This window comes from Amblyomma maculatum, chromosome 6 (assembly GCF_055883805.1).
Source record: "Amblyomma maculatum isolate TAMU_Amacu chromosome 6, ASM5588380v1, whole genome shotgun sequence".
In the NCBI taxonomy this organism is placed as follows: domain Eukaryota; kingdom Metazoa; phylum Arthropoda; class Arachnida; order Ixodida; family Ixodidae; genus Amblyomma; species Amblyomma maculatum.
Genome location: NC_139349.1, coordinates 158,880,723 through 158,899,474, shown reverse-complemented (window position 1 = coordinate 158,899,474; position 18,752 = coordinate 158,880,723). Strand labels below are relative to the sequence as shown.

Here is an 18,752-nt window from a genome sequence, read left to right as displayed (position 1 = left end):
AGGTAGCTGACGGGAACCCCAACTTGCGATAGCCGGCACAGAGTTCAAGTCTTTGCCCATCGTAGGCCGGACAATACACAAGTAGGTGATCGAGAGACTCCACAGCACCACAGTCACTGCATGACGGAAGTCCGGTGCGGCGAAGGCGGTGGAGTCGCTCCGCTGTCCAAACACAGCCGATGCGCATTCTAAGGAGGGTTGCGCGCTGGGGAGCCGTGAAGTCGGCAAACTTGATTGTACGTGGAGCCTTGCCGGCTGCGACGCGGGCGTCTGGGTGGGCGGCAAGTGTCCGTTGTAGAATTCTTGCTCTAGCCACATCAAATTTGGTGATGGAATTACAGACAGGTGGATCGCCAGTGTGGGCACTCTTGGCCAGGGCATCAGCCCGTTCGTTGCCTGGGATGCCGACATGGGCAGGGAGCCATTGTAGAACGAGGTTTGTACCTCTGTCCTCGACCGCTCTGAGCTTGTTGCTTAGGGATTGTACAACAGGTATGTTGTACTCAGGCTTGCGTAGGAGCTGCAAGGCTGGTTTGGAGTCGCATAAAATGGCAGCAGCGGCGACATTAGAGCTGCTAAGGAGGAAGTCCGCGGCCAGGTGGAGTGCCGCTAGCTCAGCTTTTGTGGAGGAGGCTCCGAAAGGGAGTCGGCAGACAGTACTTGAGCAGGTGGCAGGAACAAAGCAAGCAGCTGTTGCGGCAGTCCCATCCCGTGCCACCGAGCCGTCGGTGTAGATTAGGAGTCTGCCGTGCAGTTCCTCGTCTAATAGGGCGGCGGACTCTTGTCGCATTGCACACATGGGTGTGTTCTGTTTGGACCGTATTCCGCTCACTTTGAGTTTGATTTGGAGTGGTGGGCGAGAGTGAGGGGGAGGCCTCAGGGAGAACTGTGGAGGGGGGTCCGCGATCTCAGTGTTGAACGTGTCAGCTATGCGACCCATTTTAGAATGAGGGGCATTGTGAAGCCGTTCGAAGATGGCAGCAGTGTCAGGGGCTCGCCTCATGCGCTCGACCGCATTCAGGGCAAACCGTTCGGCGCGTAGCGAAACAGGCCACTGCGCAGCTTCCGCATAAGTGGCTGCAACTTGGGAGAAGTGGGGGAGGCGCAAGAATTTGCGGATGGCACTCCGCTGGTCAGTGTCGATGGCTTGCCATAGGAGAGGGGGGATGTTGACGAATGGCAGTGCATAAAGGATTTTCGCCACTGCGATGCCATTGTAAAACCTGATTGCAAGAGACGGGGAGCACCCTTCACCCTTGGATAGCAGCTTGTTGGCGGTCAAGGCGACTTGTGAGGCTGCTTTTCTGAGGCAGGAAACGGCGGGGCGCCAGGAGAGTTTGTAGTCAATTGTGAGCCCCAAATAGCGGGCCGACTTTTTCCAGGGAAGAGGAACCCCTCCTAGTGTGAGTGGCGGTATGAGGTACGTAGCCGCAGGGCGTGGGTGAAACACAAGGGCTTCGGTTTTTGTGGGGGACAAGGAAAGCCCGACACTTTGAAGAAACTGTTGAACAGTGAGGAGGGCAAACTGAAGCTCTGCGCGGATGGTACGGCCGCAGAGTGTCGAACCGCTGCAGTAAAGGGCTATGTCGTCTGCGTACAAGCAAATGCGCACACCAGAGTGGAGGGCTGTGATGCGGCGAGGAAGCTGTGACAGGACGAGGTTAAACAGGAAGGGGCTGAGTACACTGCCCTGAGGGACGCCGCAGAGAACACTACGGGGAGAGCTTGAAGAGGAACCAGCCTTAACTTTAAAGGTGCGGTCAGACAGAAAGTTTTGGACGTAGCCAAAGAGATTCCCGACTACACCGATGCCGCGGAGAGCATCTAAGATGGAGCTGTGAGATATGGAGTTAAAGGCATTTTGGACGTCCAGTAGGAGGAGATATGCGCACTTTCGAGTGGCCTTAGCCTGTTCAAGAAAAGCAACAACTTCTGTGATGCAGTCAGTTGTAGATCGGCATTTTCTGAAACCACTCTGTTCGGGTGCAATTGCCCCCATTGCATCCGCTATCCATTGGAGGCGGTTTAGCGCTAGGGACTCTAGGACCTTTCCTGGGACGGAGGTGAGGGAGATTGGTCTATATGAGGTTAGTCGTGAGGGTTGAGCCGGAACCAGCATTCTGCGGCCCGTTTCGGGCGCGAGGAGGAGGAGGTCGCGGCGCGCCGACCAATCGCGCGCCGGCCTCGCCTCGGTCGCTTGAACACCACGGTGCCCGCATAAAAACGCCGCGCGGACCATTTTCGACACCGTTGGTCTCGTAGAACGCATCATGCCGCCTCAGCCGTCCGGAAAAGCCGTGAAGAAAGCCGGAAAGGCGCAGAAGAACGTCCGCGCCACCGATAAGAAGAAGAAGAAGCGCCGCAGGAAGGAGAGCTTCTCCATCTACATTTACAAGGTGCTGAAGCAGGTGCACCCGGACACCGGAGTTTCCAGCAAGGCCATGTCCATCATGAACAGCTTCGTCAATGACATCTTCGAACGCATTGCAGCGGAGTCCTCCCGTCTTGCCCACTACAACAAGCGCTCCACCATCACGAGCCGGGAGATCCAGACTGCCGTGCGTCTTCTGCTGCCTGGCGAGCTGGCCAAGCATGCCGTGTCCGAAGGCACCAAGGCTGTCACCAAGTACACCAGCTCCAAGTAGGCGCGCAACTGAGCTCGTCGTCGGCGCCAAACTCAACGGCTCTTATCAGAGCCAACCGCAATGCCTGCATTGGCAAACATGCTGTGAGCGATCCGCTACAATGCTCGGAACCATTTTCCCTCTCAGACTGTGTTTGTTTGCTTTATTATTATTATTATTCTACTTTTGCGTACTAGCTGCTTGTTTACAAAGCCTTACGCGTACAGGCGTTGCGAATAATGTTTTATGAACGAAGTACGTTAGGTATATTTGCCGCGTCCAATGTCTATTGCAGTTCGACCAGGCGATAAAATAGTGACTGAGTAGTAGGTCTCGCTGCTCGCTCGTATTTTCGTGTGTCTCCTCTGCTCGCAGCTAGGGGAAAGTAAAAAAAAAAAAATAAGGGGAGCCAGGAGCTGCCGCGCGAGCGGTATTGGGGATTCTTGGCGGTCGCAGCACCTTTTGCCCCGCTTGCCGACATATGGTCGCGAAAAGAAAAGCCCCGCTAGCGCATTGGAAAATTGGTGCAGTGACATTAAACTTTTTTGTCCAGTGGCCTAAAAGGAGTCCGTACTAGTGTGGAAAATTGCAACTGCGTGCGTGCCGTACTTGTGGAGAAAAGCGGAGCTCAAATTGGACCGCCGCAAAAACTCGCCCTATTCCAGCATTCTGGCGCACGGCAGGAGATCACCAGGAAGCGGCGAATCGCCATCAGCGGCATGAGGTTGGGAGCTGCCTTAGCAGTTGCTGCTGGTTGTTGGTTTTTGAATAGTGACACAATAGGAATAAAAAAAAAAAAAAAAAATTTTTTTTTTGCACGCTACAATATCTGTTTTCGCAATTAGCGGAAGCAGACAAACCTGGGCGGGTTTCGGAAATGAAACGAACAGCAACGCGGAAAACAAAGCAGGGAGAAAGGACTCTGCGATTTATTTTTATACTATATCTTGCGGTGCTTGTCACACTGCCTGGCTGCACGAGTTCTCTGAATTTGATGTAAACAGCTATAGTAGTATTTATTTTTTATTTTTTCCGCGTAAGCAAGAATTGAAAAGTAAAAAGAAAATTGCATTAGCGTATATGAAACAGGCGTAGAAAGCGTCTCTTGGTACGAGGCAAACTGAAACAAACGGTTATGAGCAATTGGAATTGAAGAATAACGCGAAAGTTTGAAAAATACACGCGATTACTTCGCAAAGCGGAAAGCAAGCCGCACTGGGCACTTTTTTACAGCCACCGTGCGCAAGGCAATTTTCTATTGCAGTAGACGGGTCGCGGCTCCGCTTTTAGTTTCTCACTCGTGCAAAATTAATATTGGGCTTCTACCCTTATTTTGGCTCGCCCGAGGCTCCTACAAAACGAGTAAGTGGTGCTGGCGCGCTACGTGCCGGCGCATCGACCGTGAGTGGTCGAGGGAGCCAGCCAATGGCGTGCCCGCACTCACTCTGGCGCGCGCCGGAGGAGCGCAAACAAGTCATTCCCGTTCCTTTCTCTGATCGTAGCGGACGCGTTTTCTTCATCGTCTTCATCATGTCTGGACGTGGCAAGGGCGGCAAGGGGCTCGGCAAAGGAGGCGCCAAGCGTCACCGCAAGGTCCTGCGAGACAACATCCAGGGCATCACCAAGCCTGCCATCCGTCGCCTGGCGCGCCGAGGCGGTGTCAAGCGCATTTCTGGCCTGATCTACGAGGAGACCCGCGGCGTACTCAAGGTGTTCCTCGAGAACGTCATTCGTGACGCAGTCACGTACACGGAGCACGCCAAGCGCAAGACCGTCACTGCCATGGATGTCGTGTATGCGCTCAAGCGTCAGGGCCGCACGCTGTACGGCTTCGGAGGCTAAGTTGTGGTCGCCAGCCCTCCTTCGCTACAAGCCCTGCAAGGCCGCTTCTCGCTACAAACAGCCCTCTTAAGGGCTACCCAAGTGCTGGATGGGCAGCCGTTGGTTGCTTTCCTCAGCTCCGGATCACATTCATCCCTCTCATGCGCGCGCTTGTTTTATTTTATTTCCTTGTTTTTGTTTTTTCCCGTTGGTGCTCGTGGAAGAAGAAACTGTTCGGAACGGACTGCAGGTGAGCAGCGGCATGCGATATTTCGATAAGTGATTGCTTGTCATGAATTCGCCGCGCCTATTGCGCGATTATGTATGGAAGCATCGTTTACGAGATTTTTCACCGCAATTAAACTGGTGCCTCTCTCGATAGGAGGACGCTGGGCAGTATTTTCAATGTAAATACAGTGCAAAAATTGTCTCGCCAGGAGCGGTTGTCAGCTGGAAAAAGAAAAAAAAAAAATACACTTTGAATACGAATATAACGCGAGGTGCCGATTTCGATTTCAGCTGCTCAATTTATCCATTTAATGCTTCGATTATTAGCAGAACATGGACCGTCATATCTTCTCGCGTTCTGAACGGAGGCTGTGTTCCCTCCATCGGGTGTTTCCCAAGACAGTGCACTAAGGTCGCTTAATTGGAGAGCTGCATATTATGCATCAGCGAATGACGTGCGTTAGCTTAATTTGCAATCACCTTGTTTTTCATGTCTTTTTGGGCCCAGAAGGCTAATTGTGCCCGCCTTATGTGTCGTTAGGCGTGCTGGTTGCGTAATGCTGCGAATCGTTTCGCTTCGACGCTAGCTGGAACTTTGCGGCCGCTCAGGGGCAACTGGACATCGACAGCTCACTTTTGCATTGGAAGTGCTTGCAGCCTCCGAGATATCTGTTGCGCAGACTACTGTCTCGGAGGGCCGCGTACTTCCCCAGGCGACATCGAGAGGGCGCCGCTGCCGCGCCAGGTCTGTTTACATCGCCCACGCGCGCTCTTGGGTACCGAAGAGCTCGAGTTTTCTCCGTGCAATTCTGCGGCCGCATAAAGCGCCAGCTACTGTAATGCATTTATACGCCTACTGGGAAGCTTTGTCCTTTGTGCACCGTATCAAGGTAGCAAAATTTGGCTCACATTCACTTCCCCTGTCCTGCTTGCCGAGCGCACGTGCATGATTTTGCTTCGCGCGACGGCCTTCTTCCTAATATTTATTTCATATTAAATGAGTACTTCAGGTGAGGTTGATTTCAAAGCATGCGAAGCGTTTCTTCCGCCCTGAGACAGGCTTTTGCAGCACGACGTCTGGCTGAAGGCACACCAACTCTAGCTTATCGATTTATTTCCAAAAGAACACTGCTCAGCTGGAAGCGAAATTCTAAATGCGGAGCAAGGGCCGTTACAGCGTTCACTCTTCTCCTGTCAGCATGCAAAGCTAGCGTGCGCGGTTTTCAATCTAGACCTAGCTATCATCCGTACCTTGGCGAGTGTCGATCGCTTGCTAGTGACCGTCTTTGTACACATGTATTCCTTGCACTGCATTGTCACACGTGAGTAGCCTTTAGCCAGACACTGTTGATGTGGACACGTTGTCTGTTTTTTGCGGGACTGAAAACTGCGACGGCTGCCCAAATTTTAATGCTTGCGTCATGTTCCCGCTCTACGTTCCCTGTCTACGCGTGTTGTCGCCGTTCCCTTAATGCCACCGGTTTACGGCTGCAATAAAACGTACATAAACGATATACTGCGTGATGAAAAGATTGTGCGACTTAACCCGCTATTACTTACTGCTAGAGGCGTTCCAAACTTCGCGCACGGAGAGAAGCAAATTTATTTATTTATTTCATAATACTGCAGGCCTTATGACCCAAGCAGGAGGGGCATACCAGGTAACAATCACACACAGAAAAAAAAAAAATACTATACACACTACAATTCGGCGAGAAAAAAGGAATCATAATAGTAATTATTAAACAATTTGACAGTCTAAGAAATAAAAATAGGCAATAACACACAGCACAATTCGGCATGAACAAAGGAAACAGATATAAAGTACTGAAAAGTTGAGCAGCCTAACCAAACAAATGACCTTCCAGTGCCTTGTTAAAATTACTGCTTTGGAAAAGAAATTCTGAAAGCAAATTCCAATCAGAGATGGTCCGTGGGAAAAAACTGTACTTAAATGAATTTGTTCGGGCAAAGACAGGTTGCAGCATATGTTCCCTAGTGTGTCGTGTTCGTCTGGCAGTAGAAGGTTGGACAAAGTTAGGTAATGGAATATTAACTTCCTGTGACAGAATCTTACCAAGAAACAAAATTGTGTTCATTTTGCGGCGGACTGAAAGGAGCGGGATGTCATTTTCTACCATCAGCTGTGTGGGAGAATCAGATCTGCTGTACTTGTGGAAAATAAACCTGACTGCTTTCCTTTGTATCATTTCAAGAGCAGTGATGTTCTTTTTTGTGTGAGGGTCCCAAATGATAGAGGCGTACTCGAGCTTAGTTCGGATGAATGTGTTGTATGCCAAAAATTTGATATTAGAGGGGGCGCGATTAAGTTTGCGTTTTAGGAAGCAGAGTGTCGAGAATGCCGAAGAACAAATTTGTGAGATATGCGGTGACCAGTCCAATTGATTGGTAAGTGTCAGCCCTAAATACTTATGGCTTGCTACTTCTTTAATATCGGAGCCTTGTAGGGAATAAGTAAATGGGCTAAAATGTTTTTTCCTTGTTACACGTAGGAGTACAGTTTTCTTGACATTAAGTTTCATGCTGCGTTCCACACACCATTTGTCAATAGCTGTCAAAGAGGCTTGAAGAATACCATGATCAGAAGTTTTCCTTATCTGCTTAAACACTATGCAATCATCTGCAAATAATCGTATGGATACAGAATTTGGAATAACATCAGGCAAATCATTTATATATATAATGGACCCAACACGCTTCCCTGCGGTACACCCGAAGTGACACACAGTGATTCGGAAATGGCACCATTCACCTCAACAAACTGACTTCTCTTTTCCAAGTATGCCTCTATCCATTGAACTATATATTGTGGAAGACATATTAGCTCTAATTTACGAATAAGTTTATTGTGTGCGACCGTATCGAAGGCCGGAATTGTCAAGGGCAGAGGATAATTCATGAACAGTTGACACAAGTTGGGTAACTGTTGACATTCCTTTTCGGAATCCATGTTGGAAAGGTGATAAAATGTTTTTGTCACTGAGAAAATCCCTAACGATACCCGCCAGAATGTGTTCTATAATTTTGCAACAGCTGCTAGTTATTGATATAGGACGGTAATTGGATAGTATTGATCGATCACCTGATTTGTGAATAGGCACTACACGTGCTACTTTCCAGTCAAAAGGTAAATCGCTTGTACGGAAGGAAACTGAAAACATGTTGGCTGAATACTCAGCAATCTGTGAAGCATAGCGTTTTAAAAAAGTGTTTCGAATGCCGTCCACTCCACAGCCTTTCTTTGTGTCAAGTTGGCGTAGCAATGATAATACGCCTTCTGTTGAGATGGAAGGAATACTACTAGGATCTATACATTCTTTCGGTTTAGTAAGGACAGGTTTCAATGTGAAAACGCTTTGAAAGTAATGATTAAAAGAATCCGCAATTTTATGGCTATCAAGTAACACAGTTTCATCCGTTTTCACTCTATCTATCACTTCCTTTCTCTTACTTAGATGTCTCCAAAATCTGCTAGGATAAGTATTTAAATATGAAGGAAGAATAACTTGGTAGTAATGGTTCTTTGCCATCATTAACTTACGTGCTAACGCGTGCTTTAATTCTTGAAAGGTTGCAGTAGGGGCCTTAAGTTGCCTACGATGTCGTTTTATTTTGCGTTTCAGGTGTATGCAATGCCAAAGTGGAAACCTTTGTCACTCTCTGGTCATGTGGATGAACCTCTATGGCGAACGGAGAAAAATTTTCGGCATTAATTTGCTTGGCATTCTTACTCCCGCATGCCACGAGCTCTTGTGCATGCTAGCTTGCAAAATAATTGCACCAAGCATGTCTGCGTAAAGGTCCAAGTGTGGCGCCTGCCTGCCTGGCTGGCCGGAGCTGACTTCACTGCCTCTCGAGACGTGGCTGCTCTCTTTTGTTTTCTTGGGCGGCCAGGTAATAATTACCAACTTCATTGGCGTTGTGTGTCTATCCGTTCCAACTACTTTTATGCCACCTACTACTGGTGCGACACTAGTCTTACGAAACATTTGGCCATGTCAGTGACTTACCACTTCACTAGCAAGCGTGCGTTTTCGGGCGCCGTGCAGGCTGCTACTTTGACTTTTATTCACTCTCGTTCCAATTTCCATACCCTAATGTGCCCATGCAGTCTCTCTCTCCATCTCAGTCCCTTCCTGAGCTGACCAAAAAAATAAAAGCTTGCACGCAACAACCTGCCGCGGCTACCTGTGTGTCGTGACTGCGCACGTCTGCCGTACTGAAGAGCATGTACATATCGCGCTGCTGACACTTTACCTCGTCACTCGCAATCTTGCTAGATTCCTCTCTACCTTAATAGAGCTGCAGCACAGGCCTTGTCGGTATCAACTAGAGCTTCTGTCTCGGAAAGAGGCTGTTGTGTGCGAGGTCGCCTTTAATAGGAAAACAGAAAAACACCACTGCAATGGCAGCCATGTTCAATCGTAATAAAACCCACATCTGTTGCCCACTGTCTGCAGATCCATCTGTGCTTATACCAGCGGCGGCGACACCAACCAAGTTGAAAGCGTCCTAGCTCTCGGGCTATTTTCTTGCTTCGTCGCTCTACCTTGAACGTTCAATAATTTAAGCACCACGCGTAGCTTCACGGCGAACGGAGATCTATACCGACAGCCGTAGCGTTTGCGCTAACACCTTGTGACGACGGCCCCTATCTCTGTGCGCCGGGAGGTGTTTGCGATTATTTAAAATTTTGTTTTATTTTATTTTAAAAGGAAACAATCCGGGAGCAGGCAATTGCCGGCCCACAGGCTCCTTCCAGCAGCGCGCACACGCGCCGCTGACGACGCTGCCGCCTATGCCCGCGTCTCTCAAGAGGCCTGCTTTTGCTTGGCCGGCAAAGGTAAAGGATAGGCGCACCGTAATCTCTTGGTGTAGCACGGTTACACCTAGACGTTTGTCACGCATGCGGTGCGCGAAACCAACGCGCGCTCAAAAAGTGTCGATTTCCAGCATTCTCGGGGCCGCTGAACGGAGGGAAGCCATCGGTCCCTCCGTCGACCAATCAGCTAGGCGGACAGGGCGAGGAGGAGCGGCGCAGCGCGTCTCACCGCTCAGTGCGCGCGCTTCCGTCGCTCACGTCGAGTCCTTCGCTCGCCTCTGAAGGGAGCGGACGCACGCTCCGTTGCCTCCCGACCAGGCGCGCTTCCTCTCGCGTCAGTTGCCTTTCAGCTCTCGGTGGGGGCGGGTGTGTGCGGCGCTCGCTCCGGCGAGCTCGTACGCGCCCGCTCTCACCGAGCGCTCGCTCGCCTTCGCCTCCCTCCGGCGCTGGCTCGCCCTGCTCGCCCCGTCGCAGCTTCCCTGCTCCGGTCGTTACCGGCGCACCTCCCTGGTCCTTTGGATCATCCCTGCTGGTGTCTTCCAGTCCTCCAGCCGAAGCGGAGCCCGGGCCCGTCTCCCAGCCCAACCCGCGACCCTTGGGCGTGCGAGTGTGTCCCGTGCTGCGGGCGTTGCCAGGTCTCTCCCTGCCAGCACACCCTCCTCCCTTGAGGAGTTATCGGTGCGGCCCCCCTTGACCTTGGTCTTCGCCTGTGGCGCACCGACGTCGCCCTCGCCCGAGGCGAGCCCCAGTGCAGGAACGGACTCGTGGTTCTTCGCCAAGGCTCCCTGCTGCTCCTTCGGGGGCGCAGTCCTGCTGGCCCATGCCAGTTTCCCGCTGACCGCAAGGTTCGCGGGCCTCGACGCATCCAGCGTCACCTGCCGCTTCTGCGGCCCTCCCTGCTGCTTCGGCAGCAATCCCGGGATCTTCCTGCTCTCGGGCCTCGACGCGCCGCCCTTCCCGGCGGTCCTTCCAGCGTCACCTGCCGCGCCTCAGCTTCGGCTGAGGTACCACTGCGGTCCCTACCGCTGCCTCAAGGATTTTCCAAGAGGCAGTGTCCCGTGTGCCTCTCGCACATGGGCCTAGGAGGGCCGTCTTTCGAGCTGCCCTCTACCCGCCGCGCCGCTGCCATGGCAGCGGTTTCCCAGCGGTCATCTCAACTGCCACCCGGACTCTCCGACGTGGCAGCGTACTGCAGACCCTCTGCAGTCACCCCGGCGTTCTAATCTGTGACAGGAAAGGGACGCTTGCCGAGCAGCACGCTGCTCGCACCAAAGCCGACCCTGCACTGGAGTGCGACTTGTGGTGGCTGTGCTTTTTCTGTGTGCTACCCGTTGGGCGCCCAGGATAGCCCTCTGTGTTCTGCGGACCTCGTCGCAGTGCTGCCGTTCTTCGGCCCCCGACTCTGCGGACTTGCTCGCCCGTCCTCCCCCCTCCCCTCCCAACCTTCCCCTACCCCATTCCCCTGGGCACCAAGAGTGCCGCCGCTAGCTCAGGCTGGCATACGTCGTGCCCAGTACCCCATCCCCCATCATCATAGTCACCACCACCACCACCACCTCACGTCTGACGCTCGTGTGCCGCCGCTATGGCTAGGACAAAGCAAACTGCCCGCAAGAGCACCGGTGGGAAGGCTCCCCGCAAGCAACTGGCTACAAAGGCTGCTCGTAAGAGTGCCCCAGCCACCGGAGGCGTAAAGAAACCTCACCGTTATAGACCAGGAACGGTAGCCCTGCGAGAGATCCGCAGATATCAGAAATCCACCGAGCTCCTCATCCGCAAGCTGCCCTTCCAGCGCCTGGTGAGGGAAATCGCCCAGGATTTCAAGACCGACCTGCGTTTCCAGAGCTCGGCCGTCATGGCTCTTCAGGAGGCTAGCGAGGCGTACCTGGTCGGCCTCTTTGAGGATACCAACCTGTGCGCAATCCACGCCAAGCGCGTCACCATCATGCCCAAGGACATCCAACTGGCGAGGCGCATCCGCGGAGAGCGCGCCTAAAAAGCGCAGCCGCTTCGGAGCCCCCTGTGCAGCAACGCTTTTCAACGGTCCTTCTCAGGACCACCAAAACGTCTGCTTTGGCCACGGGACAGCGGCGAACCTGAGCTCCGAACCCACGTTCCTCTCTCTCTCTCACATGCTGCACGTTTCGTTTCGTACGTGCTGGAAACCGGTGAGTAGCTGTGAAAGCGATTGCTCGCGTCCTTCACTTGCGGCTCCGTGCTGGCCGCACTTTGTCGATGACATACATTACAGCTGCTGCACTCGCACGATGCGTGCTAGAGGAAAGCAGCGAAACATTCAACTGCATCGTCCCTGTGCAAAGGCAAGTGGTTTTGATTGGTACCCTGAGCCGTCTACTAAATAGGTGCACGCACCATTCATTTAATCGTCCCTATCACATCAGACCGCAGGTTTCGTTCCATGCTTGCTCGCGTCGCAGTTGCCCCTGTTTACACTATTTCATCTCGCACGCGTAGCGCGTCAGTGATGAGAAGCGGGACTGCGGGTGTGCGTCTGGTTGTTTTTTTTTTTTTTTTTTTGGCACGCTAATGGGTTCTGCGGGTTCTGCAGACGGGGAGGGAAATTATCGCCGCTCACGGGATTACTAAAGCGTGATTGGTCGTGTGTCGGAAACCGCGAAAGAAAATTAAAACACTAATATTGCGATTGGTATGCAACTAGTTGTTTCAATCACTGTGCGCCATTCTGTTTGTATCGGTCAATAAAAGTATATAAATATACCATTCAGCGCTCTGTCATGTCACTTCCCTCCCATGTTTGCCTGTCTGCACTGTAAACGAATCTCACAATAGTAAGCGTACTTGCGTGCAGTGCGGCGGACTCATTGCAGACCGCCGCGCCCGGTAATGACACGAAATAAACAAACAGCAACTTGGTCGAGAGGGATTCAGCGGTCCGGAGAAGACGGATCGCAGAGCAATGCCCCGCCAAGGCAGGCGCTTGGTTGGTCCTGAGAAGGACCGTTAGTCGCGAGCTGACGCTGCTGGCGTGCCTACGTAGACGGTCGTAGCGCTGCTTACGCCTTCTTCTCGGTCTTCTTGGGAAGAAGCACGGCCTGGATGTTGGGCAGTACGCCGCCTTGCGCGATGGTCACTCCGGAGAGCAGCTTGTTCAGCTCCTCGTCATTGCGGATGGCCAGCTGCAGGTGGCGAGGGATGATCCTAGTCTTCTTGTTGTCGCGAGCGGCGTTGCCAGCCAGCTCGAGCACCTCGGCGGCCAGATACTCGAGAACGGCTGCCAGGTAGACGGGAGCGCCCGCTCCGACGCGCTCGGCGTAGTTACCCTTGCGCAGGAGACGGTGAATTCGGCCCACTGGGAACTGGAGTCCCGCGCGGCTGGAGCGGGTCTTGCTCTTGCCCTTGGCTTTGCCGCCCTTACCACGTCCAGACATTGTTGCGCAGGGGAGATCGACAAGGGGCAGCAGCGACAACGTTCACTGCCAGAATGAGCCGGAACCAGCATTCTGCGGCCCGTTTCGGGCGCGAGGAGGAGGAGGTCGCGGCGCGCCGACCAATCGCGCGCCGGCCTCGCCTCGGTCGCTTGAACACCACGGTGCCCGCATAAAAACGCCGCGCGGACCATTTTCGACACCGTTGGTCTCGTAGAACGCATCATGCCGCCTCAGCCGTCCGGAAAAGCCGTGAAGAAAGCCGGAAAGGCGCAGAAGAACGTCCGCGCCACCGATAAGAAGAAGAAGAAGCGCCGCAGGAAGGAGAGCTTCTCCATCTACATTTACAAGGTGCTGAAGCAGGTGCACCCGGACACCGGAGTTTCCAGCAAGGCCATGTCCATCATGAACAGCTTCGTCAATGACATCTTCGAACGCATTGCAGCGGAGTCCTCCCGTCTTGCCCACTACAACAAGCGCTCCACCATCACGAGCCGGGAGATCCAGACTGCCGTGCGTCTTCTGCTGCCTGGCGAGCTGGCCAAGCATGCCGTGTCCGAAGGCACCAAGGCTGTCACCAAGTACACCAGCTCCAAGTAGGCGCGCAACTGAGCTCGTCGTCGGCGCCAAACTCAACGGCTCTTATCAGAGCCAACCGCAATGCCTGCATTGGCAAACATGCTGTGAGCGATCCGCTACAATGCTCGGAACCATTTTCCCTCTCAGACTGTGTTTGTTTGCTTTATTATTATTATTATTCTACTTTTGCGTACTAGCTGCTTGTTTACAAAGCCTTACGCGTACAGGCGTTGCGAATAATGTTTTATGAACGAAGTACGTTAGGTATATTTGCCGCGTCCAATGTCTATTGCAGTTCGACCAGGCGATAAAATAGTGACTGAGTAGTAGGTCTCGCTGCTCGCTCGTATTTTCGTGTGTCTCCTCTGCTCGCAGCTAGGGGAAAGTAAAAAAAAAAAAATAAGGGGAGCCAGGAGCTGCCGCGCGAGCGGTATTGGGGATTCTTGGCGGTCGCAGCACCTTTTGCCCCGCTTGCCGACATATGGTCGCGAAAAGAAAAGCCCCGCTAGCGCATTGGAAAATTGGTGCAGTGACATTAAACTTTTTTGTCCAGTGGCCTAAAAGGAGTCCGTACTAGTGTGGAAAATTGCAACTGCGTGCGTGCCGTACTTGTGGAGAAAAGCGGAGCTCAAATTGGACCGCCGCAAAAACTCGCCCTATTCCAGCATTCTGGCGCACGGCAGGAGATCACCAGGAAGCGGCGAATCGCCATCAGCGGCATGAGGTTGGGAGCTGCCTTAGCAGTTGCTGCTGGTTGTTGGTTTTTGAATAGTGACACAATAGGAATAAAAAAAAAAAAAAAAATTTTTTTTTTGCACGCTACAATATCTGTTTTCGCAATTAGCGGAAGCAGACAAACCTGGGCGGGTTTCGGAAATGAAACGAACAGCAACGCGGAAAACAAAGCAGGGAGAAAGGACTCTGCGATTTATTTTTATACTATATCTTGCGGTGCTTGTCACACTGCCTGGCTGCACGAGTTCTCTGAATTTGATGTAAACAGCTATAGTAGTATTTATTTTTTATTTTTTCCGCGTAAGCAAGAATTGAAAAGTAAAAAGAAAATTGCATTAGCGTATATGAAACAGGCGTAGAAAGCGTCTCTTGGTACGAGGCAAACTGAAACAAACGGTTATGAGCAATTGGAATTGAAGAATAACGCGAAAGTTTGAAAAATACACGCGATTACTTCGCAAAGCGGAAAGCAAGCCGCACTGGGCACTTTTTTACAGCCACCGTGCGCAAGGCAATTTTCTATTGCAGTAGACGGGTCGCGGCTCCGCTTTTAGTTTCTCACTCGTGCAAAATTAATATTGGGCTTCTACCCTTATTTTGGCTCGCCCGAGGCTCCTACAAAACGAGTAAGTGGTGCTGGCGCGCTACGTGCCGGCGCATCGACCGTGAGTGGTCGAGGGAGCCAGCCAATGGCGTGCCCGCACTCACTCTGGCGCGCGCCGGAGGAGCGCAAACAAGTCATTCCCGTTCCTTTCTCTGATCGTAGCGGACGCGTTTTCTTCATCGTCTTCATCATGTCTGGACGTGGCAAGGGCGGCAAGGGGCTCGGCAAAGGAGGCGCCAAGCGTCACCGCAAGGTCCTGCGAGACAACATCCAGGGCATCACCAAGCCTGCCATCCGTCGCCTGGCGCGCCGAGGCGGTGTCAAGCGCATTTCTGGCCTGATCTACGAGGAGACCCGCGGCGTACTCAAGGTGTTCCTCGAGAACGTCATTCGTGACGCAGTCACGTACACGGAGCACGCCAAGCGCAAGACCGTCACTGCCATGGATGTCGTGTATGCGCTCAAGCGTCAGGGCCGCACGCTGTACGGCTTCGGAGGCTAAGTTGTGGTCGCCAGCCCTCCTTCGCTACAAGCCCTGCAAGGCCGCTTCTCGCTACAAACAGCCCTCTTAAGGGCTACCCAAGTGCTGGATGGGCAGCCGTTGGTTGCTTTCCTCAGCTCCGGATCACATTCATCCCTCTCATGCGCGCGCTTGTTTTATTTTATTTCCTTGTTTTTGTTTTTTCCCGTTGGTGCTCGTGGAAGAAGAAACTGTTCGGAACGGACTGCAGGTGAGCAGCGGCATGCGATATTTCGATAAGTGATTGCTTGTCATGAATTCGCCGCGCCTATTGCGCGATTATGTATGGAAGCATCGTTTACGAGATTTTTCACCGCAATTAAACTGGTGCCTCTCTCGATAGGAGGACGCTGGGCAGTATTTTCAATGTAAATACAGTGCAAAAATTGTCTCGCCAGGAGCGGTTGTCAGCTGGAAAAAGAAAAAAAAAAAATACACTTTGAATACGAATATAACGCGAGGTGCCGATTTCGATTTCAGCTGCTCAATTTATCCATTTAATGCTTCGATTATTAGCAGAACATGGACCGTCATATCTTCTCGCGTTCTGAACGGAGGCTGTGTTCCCTCCATCGGGTGTTTCCCAAGACAGTGCACTAAGGTCGCTTAATTGGAGAGCTGCATATTATGCATCAGCGAATGACGTGCGTTAGCTTAATTTGCAATCACCTTGTTTTTCATGTCTTTTTGGGCCCAGAAGGCTAATTGTGCCCGCCTTATGTGTCGTTAGGCGTGCTGGTTGCGTAATGCTGCGAATCGTTTCGCTTCGACGCTAGCTGGAACTTTGCGGCCGCTCAGGGGCAACTGGACATCGACAGCTCACTTTTGCATTGGAAGTGCTTGCAGCCTCCGAGATATCTGTTGCGCAGACTACTGTCTCGGAGGGCCGCGTACTTCCCCAGGCGACATCGAGAGGGCGCCGCTGCCGCGCCAGGTCTGTTTACATCGCCCACGCGCGCTCTTGGGTACCGAAGAGCTCGAGTTTTCTCCGTGCAATTCTGCGGCCGCATAAAGCGCCAGCTACTGTAATGCATTTATACGCCTACTGGGAAGCTTTGTCCTTTGTGCACCGTATCAAGGTAGCAAAATTTGGCTCACATTCACTTCCCCTGTCCTGCTTGCCGAGCGCACGTGCATGATTTTGCTTCGCGCGACGGCCTTCTTCCTAATATTTATTTCATATTAAATGAGTACTTCAGGTGAGGTTGATTTCAAAGCATGCGAAGCGTTTCTTCCGCCCTGAGACAGGCTTTTGCAGCACGACGTCTGGCTGAAGGCACACCAACTCTAGCTTATCGATTTATTTCCAAAAGAACACTGCTCAGCTGGAAGCGAAATTCTAAATGCGGAGCAAGGGCCGTTACAGCGTTCACTCTTCTCCTGTCAGCATGCAAAGCTAGCGTGCGCGGTTTTCAATCTAGACCTAGCTATCATCCGTACCTTGGCGAGTGTCGATCGCTTGCTAGTGACCGTCTTTGTACACATGTATTCCTTGCACTGCATTGTCACACGTGAGTAGCCTTTAGCCAGACACTGTTGATGTGGACACGTTGTCTGTTTTTTGCGGGACTGAAAACTGCGACGGCTGCCCAAATTTTAATGCTTGCGTCATGTTCCCGCTCTACGTTCCCTGTCTACGCGTGTTGTCGCCGTTCCCTTAATGCCACCGGTTTACGGCTGCAATAAAACGTACATAAACGATATACTGCGTGATGAAAAGATTGTGCGACTTAACCCGCTATTACTTACTGCTAGAGGCGTTCCAAACTTCGCGCACGGAGAGAAGCAAATTTATTTATTTATTTCATAATACTGCAGGCCTTATGACCCAAGCAGGAGGGGCATACCAGGTAACAATCACACACAGAAAAAAAAAAAATACTATACACACTACAATTCGGCGAGAAAAAAGGAATCATAATAGTAATTATTAAACAATTTGACAGTCTAAGAAATAAAAATAGGCAATAACACACAGCACAATTCGGCATGAACAAAGGAAACAGATATAAAGTACTGAAAAGTTGAGCAGCCTAACCAAACAAATGACCTTCCAGTGCCTTGTTAAAATTACTGCTTTGGAAAAGAAATTCTGAAAGCAAATTCCAATCAGAGATGGTCCGTGGGAAAAAACTGTACTTAAATGAATTTGTTCGGGCAAAGACAGGTTGCAGCATATGTTCCCTAGTGTGTCGTGTTCGTCTGGCAGTAGAAGGTTGGACAAAGTTAGGTAATGGAATATTAACTTCCTGTGACAGAATCTTACCAAGAAACAAAATTGTGTTCATTTTGCGGCGGACTGAAAGGAGCGGGATGTCATTTTCTACCATCAGCTGTGTGGGAGAATCAGATCTGCTGTACTTGTGGAAAATAAACCTGACTGCTTTCCTTTGTATCATTTCAAGAGCAGTGATGTTCTTTTTTGTGTGAGGGTCCCAAATGATAGAGGCGTACTCGAGCTTAGTTCGGATGAATGTGTTGTATGCCAAAAATTTGATATTAGAGGGGGCGCGATTAAGTTTGCGTTTTAGGAAGCAGAGTGTCGAGAATGCCGAAGAACAAATTTGTGAGATATGCGGTGACCAGTCCAATTGATTGGTAAGTGTCAGCCCTAAATACTTATGGCTTGCTACTTCTTTAATATCGGAGCCTTGTAGGAATAAGTAAATGGGCTAAAATGTTTTTTCCTTGTTACACGTAGGAGTACAGTTTTCTTGACATTAAGTTTCATGCTGCGTTCCACACACCATTTGTCAATAGCTGTCAAAGAGGCTTGAAGAATACCATGATCAGAAGTTTTCCTTATCTGCTTAAACACTATGCAATCATCTGCAAATAATCGTATGGATACAGAATTTGGAATAACATCAGGCAAATCATTTATATATATAATGGACCCAACACGCTTCCCTGCGGTACACCCGAAGTGACACACAGTGATTCGGAAATGGCACCATTCACCTCAACAAACTGACTTCTCTTTTCCAAGTATGCCTCTATCCATTGAACTATATATTGTGGAAGACATATTAGCTCTAATTTACGAATAAGTTTATTGTGTGCGACCGTATCGAAGGCCGGAATTGTCAAGGGCAGAGGATAATTCATGAACAGTTGACACAAGTTGGGTAACTGTTGACATTCCTTTTCGGAATCCATGTTGGAAAGGTGATAAAATGTTTTTGTCACTGAGAAAATCCCTAACGATACCCGCCAGAATGTGTTCTATAATTTTGCAACAGCTGCTAGTTATTGATATAGGACGGTAATTGGATAGTATTGATCGATCACCTGATTTGTGAATAGGCACTACACGTGCTACTTTCCAGTCAAAAGGTAAATCGCTTGTACGGCAGGAACTGAAACACTGTTGGTGAAAACGCTATGCTTC

At 51.1% G+C, this 18,752-nt stretch overlaps 6 protein-coding genes across 6 annotated transcripts; 5 read left to right on the top strand and 1 right to left on the bottom strand.

The window, feature by feature from the left end:
* Window positions 1-2,224: 2,224 nt before the first annotated feature.
* On the top strand, window positions 2,225-3,037 carry LOC146187273 (histone H2B-like). Its single transcript, XM_084607601.1, has one exon. It carries the CDS (start codon window positions 2,271-2,273, stop codon window positions 2,643-2,645), a length of 375 nt encoding a protein of 124 aa, XP_084463727.1. The 5' UTR covers window positions 2,225-2,270; the 3' UTR covers window positions 2,646-3,037.
* A 1,021-nt stretch (window positions 3,038-4,058) lies between these two features.
* LOC146187272 (histone H4) lies at window positions 4,059-6,382 on the top strand. Its single transcript, XM_084607597.1, has one exon. The coding sequence runs from the start codon at window positions 4,155-4,157 to the stop codon at window positions 4,464-4,466; it is 312 nt and encodes a 103-aa protein (XP_084463723.1). The 5' UTR covers window positions 4,059-4,154; the 3' UTR covers window positions 4,467-6,382.
* Window positions 6,383-11,053: 4,671 nt separating this feature from the next.
* On the top strand, window positions 11,054-12,255 carry LOC146187271 (histone H3). Its single transcript, XM_084607599.1, has one exon. The coding sequence runs from the start codon at window positions 11,102-11,104 to the stop codon at window positions 11,510-11,512; it is 411 nt and encodes a 136-aa protein (XP_084463725.1). The 5' UTR covers window positions 11,054-11,101; the 3' UTR covers window positions 11,513-12,255.
* A 136-nt stretch (window positions 12,256-12,391) lies between these two features.
* LOC146187270 (histone H2A-like) lies at window positions 12,392-13,004 on the bottom strand. Its single transcript, XM_084607602.1, has one exon. It carries the CDS (start codon window positions 12,924-12,926, stop codon window positions 12,552-12,554), a length of 375 nt encoding a protein of 124 aa, XP_084463728.1. The 5' UTR covers window positions 12,927-13,004; the 3' UTR covers window positions 12,392-12,551.
* Window positions 13,005-13,104: 100 nt separating this feature from the next.
* LOC146187269 (histone H2B-like) lies at window positions 13,105-14,317 on the top strand. The gene has a single exon (XM_084607600.1). It carries the CDS (start codon window positions 13,149-13,151, stop codon window positions 13,521-13,523), a length of 375 nt encoding a protein of 124 aa, XP_084463726.1. The 5' UTR covers window positions 13,105-13,148; the 3' UTR covers window positions 13,524-14,317.
* Window positions 14,318-14,935: 618 nt separating this feature from the next.
* Window positions 14,936-17,259, top strand: LOC146187268 (histone H4). Its single transcript, XM_084607598.1, has one exon. It carries the CDS (start codon window positions 15,032-15,034, stop codon window positions 15,341-15,343), a length of 312 nt encoding a protein of 103 aa, XP_084463724.1. The 5' UTR covers window positions 14,936-15,031; the 3' UTR covers window positions 15,344-17,259.
* Window positions 17,260-18,752: the final 1,493 nt, after the last annotated feature.

What these genes read in the sequence shown, in the direction of transcription:
- LOC146187268 (XM_084607598.1), top strand. Translation starts at nt 15,032, where the DNA reads ATGTCTGGACGTGGCAAGGGCGGCAAGGGGCTCGGCAAAGGAGGCGCC.
- LOC146187271 (XM_084607599.1), top strand. Translation starts at nt 11,102, where the DNA reads ATGGCTAGGACAAAGCAAACTGCCCGCAAGAGCACCGGTGGGAAGGCT.
- LOC146187269 (XM_084607600.1), top strand. Translation starts at nt 13,149, where the DNA reads ATGCCGCCTCAGCCGTCCGGAAAAGCCGTGAAGAAAGCCGGAAAGGCG.
- LOC146187273 (XM_084607601.1), top strand. Translation starts at nt 2,271, where the DNA reads ATGCCGCCTCAGCCGTCCGGAAAAGCCGTGAAGAAAGCCGGAAAGGCG.
- LOC146187272 (XM_084607597.1), top strand. Translation starts at nt 4,155, where the DNA reads ATGTCTGGACGTGGCAAGGGCGGCAAGGGGCTCGGCAAAGGAGGCGCC.
- LOC146187270 (XM_084607602.1), bottom strand. Translation starts at nt 12,926, where the DNA reads ATGTCTGGACGTGGTAAGGGCGGCAAAGCCAAGGGCAAGAGCAAGACC.